General features: G+C 37.0%; 1 protein-coding gene across 1 annotated transcript in view; it reads right to left on the bottom strand.

The window, feature by feature from the left end:
* LOC134648013 (E3 ubiquitin-protein ligase MIB1) overlaps positions 1 to 13,385 on the bottom strand; it is a 221,570-nt gene that overhangs the window by 4,799 nt on the left and 203,386 nt on the right. The window contains exon 12 of the mRNA XM_063502447.1: positions 1,618 to 1,876. Coding sequence (XP_063358517.1) covers positions 1,618 to 1,876 — 259 coding nt within the window. The remainder of the gene's footprint in view (positions 1 to 1,617; positions 1,877 to 13,385) is intronic.

Raw genomic sequence — 13,385 nt, 5'->3', positions numbered from 1 at the left:
GGCTAGGCGGTTCAAGTAAGTAATAAAAGTATTTTAATATCGAAATTCTGGATAAATTAAGAAAAAACTGGGCGGCTCATCTCGGGCGGATCTCTAATCTAATTACATAGAGTGTATGGAAGAATGTGTGTGGTGTGACCGGGAACATGATTCGTTACCAAATAATAAAAAAATGTTACCAAAGACACGTGCCTAATGCGAGGAAGAGGGAGATCGGTGTGATTTCAGGACGAATACTTATATATATTATTTTATATATATTATTATTCAATTGATGAGTTTTTGACATTATGTAAACTATAGGCTACAGATATATTGTTTGATTATAATGATTATCGATACATTGACTATGTTTTATAATGATTGTACATTTTTATACTAGACAAACTGTAATCTTAAATGATATTGTCAATTTATGATTTTATTATTAATTGTAATTTATTATTTTTCAACGTGACATTTTATGGAAGTTTAATATTAGATTGTAATTTAAGAATATTTGTACGCCGTGTATTATGGTAAATTAAGGACTGGAAACAATATTATGTAACATCAATTTATACCCTTTTTTACACAAATAAACTATTCTATTCTATTCTATACATAGGTACCTACTTCGAAAGTAGTTAAAGTACCCTACATACCTGCTTGTTTTGTTCTCATTAACTAATTTTATATTAAAGGAATAAATTGAAAAAGTTAGGCTTCCTGCAGGACTCGAGCCCGCAACCGCCGCAATCCGTGCGTGCATTACTTAATGAACATGTGCTTGCTAGGAAGTGCGTAAGATGACGCAGTAGAGTGACTATAAATTCTTTAAAAACAACGTCATAAACTCTAACAACTAAGTAGAAAGTTTAGCTTTCGAGGGGATACCATCTCCTTCCACGGGATACTGTGATTACTGATTATACCCCTAACCGTAGTTGCTGAGGAGCAGAAGGGCTACCGCGAAAAACGAAATTCGCAAATTGCGGGGATCTTTCTCTTTTACTCAAATGAAGGTGTAATTAGAGTGACAGAGAAAAATGCCCGCTATTTGCGAACTTCGATTTTTGCGGTAATAGCCCAGAGCCGGAGCCGTTCGTTCATATTGTAAGAATATCGCGCATATATAACTGTGCTAGTTTTGCTACCTAATATGCGGCGCATCGTCAAATGTACTTACCAAGCTTTTGTTTTTGCTTACTTTTTAGGGATTCGTACCAAAAGGGTATAAACGGGACCCTATTACTAAGACTCCGCTGTCCGTCTGTCTGTCACCAGGCTGTATCTCATGAACCGAGATAGCTAGGGAGTTGACATTTTCACAGATGATGTATTTCCTGTTGCCGCTATAACAACAAATACTAAAAACAGAATATAATAAATATTTCAGTGGGGCGGCTCCCATACAACAAACGAGATCTTTTGCCGTTTTTTGCGTAATGGTACGGAACCCTTCGTGCGCGAGTCCGACTCGCACTAGGTCGGTTTTTTTTATCAAGAACTGTAAGCGTTCTTAAGATAAATATTTGAATAGTCTATCTATGCCATCACTATTGATCTGCATATGCAGACTTTCGGCAGCCGCGTGCATCACGGTCTGCAGAGGTTAGAACGCGTGATAGTAAATACCTTATCGCAGATGTTGAGGTCGGCGCCGTGCGAGACGAGCAGCCGGACTATCTGCGTGTGTTGCCGCTCGACCGCCAGGTGCAGCGCGGTCTGCAGGTTCGCGTTCTGCAGGTCGGGGCGCGCGCCGCCGCGCACCAGCAGCTCGGCCACCTCGGCGTGGTTGTTGAGCGCCGCCAGGTGGAGCGCGGTGTAGCCGTCGTCCTTCGCGTCGTCCACTATCCACGGCCGGGGAAGTTTACCCAGCATTATCTTCATGGCACTGAAACAATAACAGGAAAATGTTGTAACTAAGAAATTTGTTCTAAGATCGTGATAGAATGGCGTTGCAAACGATAAATTATGCAATACGAGTTTTCCACCATTAAAAATGTAATGAATTAATAATGACATATATTTTCCTTTTATAATGTACATATATTTCCTCTTAATTAGTTGTATCGACATCGTTCGAATATTAAATAAGAACTCGCATAACAACGGGGCTTTCGTTTCATATTTATTAATAATAAACAAATACTCAATAAACTTTACGTGATTTCAGTTGATTATACTATTATAATTTTATACTGTGCTCAATGCTGACAAACAAGACTATTAAGCCGCCTATAACAAAGTTCCGCGCATAAAAGTTTCGACACAAAAATAGCCATTTATAGTTATGCAGCTGTTAGTATATATAAATACTCACAGTAGCTTGCTAGAATAAACTTATTTGTAAACGCGACTAACATACTTAAACGATCAGGTAAGTACCTAAACAATTAATTGACAAATATAAAATCTTCTATTTGACAGGTCTACTCTAAACGGCAAGTGGCACGCTTTAATTGACAAAAAACATAACCACACACACATTGAAACAATTTGGTATATTTTTATAATCTTGACCTTAACCTTTTGGACGCCAATGACCGATATATCCGCACCGTAGGTTCAACGCCAAAGACCGATTAATCGGTCACATATCACAGAGCAACATAGACCTACGTGCATATGCATAAAGTTCAATTTCAGTTTTGAAACTTCGGTGACGTGGCGTCAGCGTGACAGCTTTTGTGTTTGATGTGCTAAGAGTAGGTACCTACCTACCTAAGAAAAAAGTGATTTAATTTAACTTTGTGTCCATGTCACATGAACAAGATTTTCGCATTGGAAAAAAGGTATAATACCTATAGGTTTTTGGAAAACCGGTAAATATGCTTTGGCCGCAAATATATGCACTCTGATTTACAATCTCCAGGCAGAACCGATATGTCGAGGTGGTTGAACCGTAACAGAAATAACTCCAGAGATCGTAGCATCACTTACAAGTTTCAGATTCAGATCCAAATACGACTACTGTGGAAAGGTGGATAGATAGTAACGTTATTAAACTTAAATAAGTACTGTGTAAGTACCTAATATTTTATTAGGACCTTATAGGTAGGTACTTAACTTACATAAGAAATTGACGTACACGAAAATATATAAGAAGTTGACGTGATAATTATTAATCAATGTCTGCAGAGGGTTTGGCATAAATATACATAGAATAGTATCCGTAAACACATGTGGGATAAGTATTTTATTTTTTGTTATACCTATTAAGACGAAATTCGACTTTGAATTTATGTAAAGTCACAATCGGTGACGATGCCGGCAAGGTCGATAAACTAAAAAAGTTGGATTTGAAACTACAAACGGACAATTGAATGGATGGAAACAATAAATTAAGCGGTACACATTTTAATATGCTACGTTACGTTCAAAGAGTAAAAACGAACGAACTAATTAAATAAGGTCAAACGAGGCCGGGCGGCGGTGCCGGGTCCTCTACTCACTGCGCGTGCAGCGGCAGGCCGGCGCGCCCGGCCGCTCGTCTCCCCGACTCCGGCGCGACCACGCGCGCGGCCCGTGCACGCTAATGCAATCGGATTTATCGCATCCAACACCCGACCCATCAAATATACAATCCCATCTCTAACCGTTACATTTTGTTTTCAAGGAAATCCGTGCATCTCATATGAATTATAATGTGATACGGACCGCGCTTTTCATAAATATACATTTAGACGACTCTATGCATTTTACTTGGTGAAATTTTTGAAACACAGAATCAAGTGATTTTTGTAAGTGATTGGTTGACAACAATGGATATGTCTCACAACATAGTATGGTGAGTTGAATGGTGTTTCCAGAAGTATATTCAGGCTGATACATTCTTCAGGATTCTCATTCAGAATCAGAGCATTTTTCATCACTGTATTGAAGAGACTATACAATTTAAATGCGATGCTAAGCAACATCAAGCAAGTTGTCCGAAAAAACCAAAACGAATGAGAAAAAATACTGCTTCTGGTCCGGTTACCAGCACAAATAATTTGATTGTATTCTTTCTCTACATAATTCTGTGGCCAAACTGTTCTGAATAAACAACAAGGAAAACAAAATAATAACTTTTTCCGCAAGCTGCAATTAAGGACGCGAATACATTTGTTTATTTTGAGTGTCTGATTTATATTGCGGTTACGAATTTTATCTTGTTTGAGGACGGAGTCCGGTAGTTTCCGGGGAGTTTTATGTCGTGTGAGCGGCATAAATCGGTATCGGTATAATAGTAAAATGGTATTGGAGTGCCGAGTGCCGAACACAAATTATACGATATTGACACAGTGCGGGCGTGGGGCCGGCGGCGCGGGGCGGCAGGGCGCGGGCGCGACCGCTGCACGCCGGAGACAAGAGTTATTATAATTGTAAAGCAGACCTACATATTCACCTAATGGTAGGCGCACCATTACAGGATTGTCTTTCACAAGGACAATAAAACCCCTGCATTATTATGGTAACGCGCTGAAATTCTGCTCCCTGTCATATACGCCGCTTCTGTTTATACGTGCGTTTATTTCACTTCCGAGGGCTTCTTTTAGTATAATTCAAAGGCAGTGTGAAATGGCCACCTGATAAATTATACAGACAGCATGTATCAAGCTATCAAAAAACGCGAATCTTCTGTGTACATACAATTCCTTGGTTTAACACAATTTTAAAACATGGTCCCATCCTGTAGAAAGGATCATTTTGGGGAGATATGTTATTTTGTCATACGATACAATACAAGTATGTATGTAGTACGAACGACGTGGGAGGCATCGGCCTAGCAAAAATGGTTTTATTTGATTAAGGAAGGGCTATGCTACTGACGAACATTTAGTGCTCTCATAAAAAAGTTACATTAAATTACTTATAAATACAATGTAATTACCTATTATTACATGGCAATGGCATATCTTATAAGATATGCATATCTTATAGATAAGTTAGAGCTATAGCTCTAACTACATTATAACTCAAATACCTAGTTAAACTGACAACATTTAATTACATTAGGGATAAACTGAAAAAAATACTCGATCGTAATTCGGACTTTCGTATATCTCGTAAGATGACGAGTAGGTTGACGATTGATGTGCAAAATCAAGTGTAGTCGGCAATATAATCATGTCCTAAACTATATCCCTTAGCAAGGATGTAATATTGTGAACGCACCTCCGTAATATATCTAAATAGTTAATAAAGTTACATAAAGTACTAATCTCCCAATCGTCAGTAATAAATAAAAAAAGTTACATATATGTACTTATAAATCTGTAGTCTGATTACGGCAAACCGTAGCCCCAATGCTATTCTTCCACAATTCCCATATTGCAAAACATTGGGGCAAAAATGGTTACTTACTTACATTCTTTTACCTCGTGAATATTTTCGCTAAAATCGCCGACTGTTTGCGTCGGTTTCGTAACTGCGACCGTAGTTTTTCTCTACAGCCCCTTTTCACCCTTTAGACACTTTATTCGCAACACTTCCAGCACGAGCGGTAAATTCGAAATACCAAGCTTAAAAGTTGTAGCGGGGAAAGGTTAGGGCTTCTGGGTTAGTGTACGTGTTGTAAGAATTTGAGTCTAATAAGTCTAAATTCAAAGAATACGACTCGGTTTTTCAAGTCGTGAGTCGGACATTTATGAAATAATGCCGCGTGTGTCAAAAGGACTCGAGGGCTAAATGAGAGTAAAGAAAATTATCAGCTATAGCTAGCTTTGTGTATGTAAACCATGACTGGGTAAACAATGAGTCTTCAAATTGTTTAAAAAGGCTCGAGCCTATAAAAGGCTTCAGTTAAAATAATTCAACATTCGACATATTATTTAACTTTATTCTATATAATTCATTAAAATTACTCCAAACCAATGACTCGATTATTTGCCAACACTAGGTAAGGCAGGATAGGAGACATTGTTGTTTATTGTTAAAGCGCCCTCTATAAAACACTTTTAAATTACCAAACGGCAAAGAAAAGCGTTTCTAGCGAGAGTATACAGTGTGCTTATTCCAAATGGGGTAGGAAAATCAGGAAACATATCGCAATTTTGTTCGTCAGAACACTGCATTATTTTGTTCCTTGTTATACAAAAATATTTATCTTCATTACATTATAATTGAGATCAGGTTAACACTAACACGTTCAATCTTAAAACAGACTTTGAAAAATACCTACTATTATATTTTAATATTAGTGTCTGTATGACTCACGATATCTAGTATAAATTTCAGATGAAGTACATTGTTAAAAGGAGAGTGGACGACAGCTTCTCTGTACAAACTTAGACCCCATTTTGCTCTCTATAGATCGTTTTTTAGCATTAGAAAGATGGTAAACAATCTTGACGTGTCCTTTTATTAAAAAATATTGAAAAACGCTTAAAAATAGTTTATATTACTTATGAAAGCAAAATAATGTAAAAGATCGTATATGATTTATAATTTTAACATATTTGCTGTGACTTATTTTTCAACAGTGATTTTTAATAAAAAGACAAGTCAAGATCGCTTATCTTCTTTCTAATGCTAAAAAAAAACGAACTATAGTTATTGACATTATGGAAAATATTTTTACCTAATTTAATGAGGGTATATATTAACCATGCTCCTTCGTTTGACTTTCTTCGATCTTTTAAAAAAGTCCCAAGGGGGAATTGTAAAAATATTTTCTATAATGGCAATACTAGGGAATGCAATCTCGATCTCGCAATTTCGAGATCTCGCGAGATCTCGCACGAATTTGCGAGATTCAATCTCGTTGATAGGGAATCTCGATTTATGTAATCTTGGTCGAGATCTCGAACGAGATTGTAAGATTGATCTTTGTGAATTACTTTGTTTTGAGTAATTTTTTTTACCTTAGATTCATGTTGTTCAGGCAGTACTATTGTGTGTAGCCAGCTTTAGCCGACGATAACAGCACTGTAGCGCACTCTGTGCGGAATATATGCGGAATAATGAGCGAGCGTTTTCTGCTGTTGCCCTTTTTGCAACGAACAGGCGCCGCTTGGCCGACAATACCTTGAGCGCCATGTGTTTTTTACGAAATCACTTTCAAAATGCATAGTGAAATAAAATGCTGATTTTCTAAGTCAAACACGGTACAATTAAGTATAATTAAAAATAATAATTACCACTTTTTCTTACTAACGTGGTTACGTGGTACTTAGAGCTAAAGAAGCCTGATCTTGTTTTAATAAAAGTTGTTTTTTTGTTAAATGTTGATTAAATTTGTTATTTGTACCTACCCTAAATAAGTAGTGTTTACAGAATTCTTAGAGGTTTTGACCAGATTAGGACATTTTTAATTACTTACTTTGTATAATCTCGATCTCGTCGAGATTAATCTCGATCTCGAAAGTCTGACTGTCGAGATCTCGAAACACCCTATCTCGATTCAGATTTTTCGTGCGAGATCTCGAATCGCCAATCTTGGTGCGAGATTGCATTCCCTAGGCAATACCCAATGGTTTTTGTGCTCCACACGTTTGTATGGAGAAGCGGTAATTCGAGCTTATGAGGAAAGTTCGTAAGTTCGAATGTCGCTCCTGGACGACAGGTCGACAGCACAAGATTGTTTTGCGGGCGGCGATTCAAAGGCAAGGCCTATTATGAAAACGTCAGAAGGTTAATTCTCAACTGGTTTTGTGTGCACAGAGTTCAAAATCAATTTAATGCGAGCGGCGATTGAGTGCAGCACATTGTTCATAGAATTTAATTTAATTTACACACACTAAGTTAAGTTAATTTGTGTGCTTTTAATTAAATAAGTAACAGTTTCCAATTAGCAGTAGCTAATCTAATCTATCCGGTTCATGAGTGGGTAGCCATCAGTGTCCAACAGCTGGATACATGGTGCTGATGATGTTGAACATAGAAATAGAAGGCAGGCTTAATTTTAATGTCTTAATCATCAGGCTTAATCTAAAAAAACCTGAAGCTTATTTATTTAAATATATTAAAAACGGGCCGCTCACGTATTTTAAGTCAGTTAAGATATTTAATATGTCTGTGTCTCACGGAAGGTTTTATATTGAAGTGAAAACTTCTTTAGCGGCGCTGGGCACTTTTTGAGGTGGGGAAAAAAATGATAAACTCGAGACAGCGTAAGGCGATCACGTGACCGTAAGCCCCGTAAAGTGACCACTCATAATTTAAATGGCATTTAAATCAATAAAGAAAAACTCAATGTTATTTGACATTTTATGTTGCGGACTCCTTTTAAGACTCTTTACCTATGTTCAAATAATTTGACGTTGTCATGGCAGTATGTAAATAAACAAAACATGTCAATGAAAAAGTGTGATCTTATTTGAGAATGATAATAATATAAAATAAACTAGCTGACCCGGTGAACTTCGTACCACCTATCAATCAATGAATGTATGTAATCAATCAATATGTCCTCAAACCTTAACCCCTCGTGTGTGTCTGGTAAGGATTTATCCTGATCCTGAACACATTATTAAGGCCGTTCTTTTTTTGCATTTTTAAAAATGTTTATTTTTAGGGTTCCGTACCCGTAGGATGAAAATGGGACCCTATTATTAGTAATAGCTACCTATTATTAGACTTTGCTGTCCGTCCGTCCGTCTGTCACCAGGCTGTATCTCATGAACCGTGATAGCTAGACGGTTGAAATTTTCACAGATGATGTATTTTTGTTGCCGCTATAACAACAAATACTAAAAAACAGAACAAAATAAATATTTAAGGGGGCTCCCATACAACAAACGTGATTTTTTTGCCGTTTTTATAGATAATGGTACGGAACCCTTTGCTCGAGTCCGACTCGCACTTGGCCGGTTTTATTACTCATTACAGTACAAAATGAGGTTTGAACTCGCAATTTTGTGTGTCGCAAACTAATAAATACCTATTATAAATGATTACCTTTGAAATATATGCACAGTGCGGGAGCTCTGAGAATGAGATTCGGGTTTTAGAAAGAGACTTTTTTGTTTGTGTTTGAATGAAACGGTGGTGACACCCGAATATTGTTTTATCCTTTTTAGGGTTCCGTACCCAAAGGGTAAAAACGGGACCCTATTACTAAGACTCCGCTGTCCGTCCGTCCGTCCGTCTGTCACCAGGCTGTATCTCACGAACCGTGATAGCTAGACAGTTGAAATTTTCACAAATTATGTATCTCTATTGCCGCTATAACAATAAATACTAAAAATAAAATAAAATAAATATTTAAGGGGGGCTCCCATACAACAAACACGATTTTTTTGCTCTATTTTTTGTTGATGGTGCGGAACCCTCCGTGCGCGAGTCCGACTTGCACTTGGCCGGTTTTTTTATTCATTACTCCCAGAAGGTATTATGGTGCCCGAAGTATCTTTTTAAACCTCGAATCTCATTCTTGTACTTACATGATTTAAAATGTAATATAGTCCTATTTATATTAATAATCTTAATCTATACTATGACAGTTATCTTAATATGATGTTTATACGATTTTTTCATATGAAATTAGCGTTATATCATTATTATTAAAACGATATACAGGGTGGCCCATTTAGATCGGTCAGTATGGGAAAATCTGAAACTATAAGACATACGACGATCTCTTCTTAGGAACCATGTCATCGATTTTAGTAACAAGAAAAACTGCATTCATACATTTAAATTTTTTTAATGTAAAATGTATTGAAAAAAATGGTGGCCATTTCGAAAACATACTAAAATAAATTAAAGGATATGAATACAATGCATTTTATTCATTTCAGACATCATGTTTCATAGTAACATTTACTGCTTAAGTTAAGACCTACACAATCGATATCTAAATAGAAATAATTTTAGATTTTTTTTTTTTCAAAACGTCCGGGTTCGATTTCCGAGCTGAGTACACATTTTTTTAAATGTATGAATGCAGTTTTTCTTGTTACTAAAATCGATGACATGGTTCCTAAGAAGAGATCGTCGTATGTCTTATAGTTTCAGATTTTCTAAATGGGCCACCCTGTATATTTACAGTCACCAAAAGCATGACAACGTCAGTCAGCCGTCGTTATAGATGTGTTACACGTGTCAAATCGTTACCAACGCAACGTCTTCTAAAACTTGACACATTAACTGTTTATTCGACCTGCCGTAGCAACACAGCAAATACGTCTTTTCTCAAAAAACGCGATCACGACGCCATCTACCGGGTCCAATTGTAAATCTAAACCATCCAGGGACCCACCCAAGTATACACACAAACTTTCATCTAAATCGGTCTAGCCGTTTAGGAGGAGTTAGGTTACTTACACACGTACAGAAGAATTATATATATAAAGATAAATAGAATACCTCCGCTAAACGTATGTATCGTGTTACCGCGCGGGCGTCGGTAACATAGTGAGGTGAGTTTTCACTTCTATCGGCACTCCCGGAGTGCAACCGTTGTTGCTTTTTATTTAGATAACATACTAGCAATAATTTACATTGTTTTAAACACGATTCGGACAAAACGGATCGGACGAAATTTATGTCATATCCGCATCGAAATCGGTCCATCTGTTGGAGAGCTACGATGCCACAGACAGACAGACAGACTTTGGCGTCAAACATAAAACGCCTCTTTTTGTGTCGGGGGTTAAAAATAAAAAGAATACCTAATTGAATACTTCTCCATAGGCATGATCGTTATACAAAAAAAATACCATAGTTTACTTTTACCTAGTCAAAATAACTATAGTTAATGTTTTTCCTAACCTTTTCTATATGTTACCCGTGTGACTTCACGCCGTGGTCAGCCCGGCAACGTCGGAAATGGTATGGCAACGTCGCAAATGTATCCGTACACGACATTTGTGACGCACACATACGTAAAATTGATGAAAAGTTAACTATGATTTTTGCATGATTTCTGTATGAAACATTGTTTTCCTATTCATTTAGCGAAAATGAATATTCGAAAGAAGATAAATGCGGAAATATTTATGTAGTAATAGCGTGTAGTTACTTAATGAAAGTCGATTGAATTTTGTATGAAAATCGAACCACCTTAAGGGAAACTGATTTTACTCCTTATTTAAAATATTTCAAGCAATGAATGCGGGAAGCTATAAATTAATTTTAGTTACCAACTCTTTTACCCTCATGGAATGACTGTTTTAACTTCAGTGGGGGTAATTACCCCCAGGTGCGGAACCGAGCTATTATAGCAGGTATATCAGAATACGCTGGCGCTCATGTTCGCTTACATGACACAGTTGGAGATTATGTAGATAGGTACGAAGCCGAGTCTTGAGATAAAACTGAAATTACTGGTTAGATATGAGTGGTCCAAGTGATCATATTCCTACAACAGTGAGCTGATTCCCAACGGATCGGGAATAGTAAGTTATGGAAATGTGCGATTGGGGCAGCAGCGGGCACTAGTGGCCAATAACAATGTCGCATTAATATTCAACAGACGCTCTTTGGACGTTCAGTTGCTTCGCTCTGCGGCCAGCTTCGCTGCGATTCTTTACTTTTCTCGCTAAACCGTCATCGTCCACTGAAAACCTGAAAAACGTACTTTATTGCGATAAATGGAGAGTAAGACTGTTTCCAATTGTACTGTCGTATGCGGGTTCGTATCATAGTTTTCCATTGTAACAAGTCGAGACGAAATTGTTCCTTTGACCCATACCAGATCGCATATACATTAGACTAATGAAAGCTGGCCACTTTCAATAGAAAAATCAAAGTACCCAGTTTCCATTAGTCTTGCTTGACTGTAAATAATTATATGTTGGTACCTGTTGAGAAATATGTAAGGTATATAGGTATTAAACATTAGGAAAAAAATCGTGAGTGGGTATATATGTACACTCTACAAATAAGGTATCATACAATCCACTAATATTATATTAATATAAAAGTCATAAAATATTACAAATTGCTGTTTATTGATATCTTAAATAGTCACAGACAAGTTTAAGAAATAACAGAAACATTTATTGCCAGTTTTAAAATCGCAATGGTATAAGTTTAACTGTCTGTCACTTTTCGCCTTTTGGCAACTTTCATCAGTCCTGCGGAATGATAACAACACCAAAAGCGAATCATCATCTTCCTCGCGTTGTCCCGGCATTTTGCCACGGCTCATGGGAGCCTGGGGTCCGCTTGGCAACTAATCCCAGTAATTCGCGTGGGCACTAGTTTTACGAAAGCGACTGCCATCTGACCTTCCAACCCAGAGGGTAAACTAGGCCTGTATTAGGATTAGTCCGGTTTCCTCACGATGTTTTCCTTCACCGAAAAGCGACTGGTAAATATCAAATGATATTTCGTACATAAGTTCCGAAAAACTCATTGGTACGAGCCGGGGTTCGAACCCGCGACCTCCGGATTGCAAGTCGTACGCTCTTACCGCTAGGCCACCAGCGCTTCCTACCACACCAAACGCGAATATAGGTACTTATTCGTAGTCAGTCCCGTCGTAGATAACTGTAATATGCCCGAATGAACTGGTCACTGAACAAATCGAATTAAGTGAAACTGAATCGTCGAATCGAGTACCTACATGAGCATATTTGTTCATACTTAGTAAATTCAATTGATCTAAACTATATAAAAAAGGTCCTGTTATGTATTTAATAGGCAAGTAACTAAATTACCTTAAATAAGTTTATTATTTAAACTTCATCAAATTTGCCATTCACTGCTTTGCGGCCTGTGCGTGCTGCTTGCGTGTGGTGTGTGTTGCGTTCATTTCAAATCCATAATAATACTGTGATATTATTTAATGGTATGATATATGTAATATGTATTGTTATTCAAATGATTATTATTAAAATATGTATGTTAATAACGTGATATTAACTAAAAATGGTTTGATATATGAATCATCTGCTTAAAGAAATGTTACATATAAAGTTTTATAAAATAAGCCAATAAGATGTAGGTACATGTACGTAAACACATTGTTTTAATTCGTTATTAATAATACGATACATGTAGATACATTACAAATCACATAAAAGGTAGGTAATATTTTTTTATTTATAAAAGAAAATAGCTACTAAACTACTCATATATAAGTCGCTACACGGTCTGTAATATGATGAGAATTTCCTGCTTACTATTTTGTTTCCTTCAAGCAGACAAAAGATGAGTTGGCCGGCGTCCCACAAGCTTGTCTGTGAAAGTTTGCCAAAATTCTTTTATTGACTGAGCGAGTGAAAGAGTGCCGAGGTTTACAGGCTGCGGTGGCAATATTCGGGCACTAGCCGCCAGAGTACGCGGCTCGACCTGTGTCGCACACTAGCTGACGACCAATAAAAAGTATTCACATTACGAATATTACGATGGCAATTTTTATTCTATGGGGGAACTTACTATATATCTACTAAAAAAATTATTAAAGAACTTCTCATTCAACGAAGTATTGGATTCAAAGAACTTAGTTTTAATTAAATTCGTTTAAATTT

This window comes from Cydia amplana, chromosome 5, assembly GCF_948474715.1.
Source record: "Cydia amplana chromosome 5, ilCydAmpl1.1, whole genome shotgun sequence".
Lineage (NCBI taxonomy): Eukaryota > Metazoa > Arthropoda > Insecta > Lepidoptera > Tortricidae > Cydia > Cydia amplana.
The sequence above is the reverse complement of the archived record's forward strand: the minus strand, read 5'-3'. Positions and strand labels throughout refer to the sequence as shown.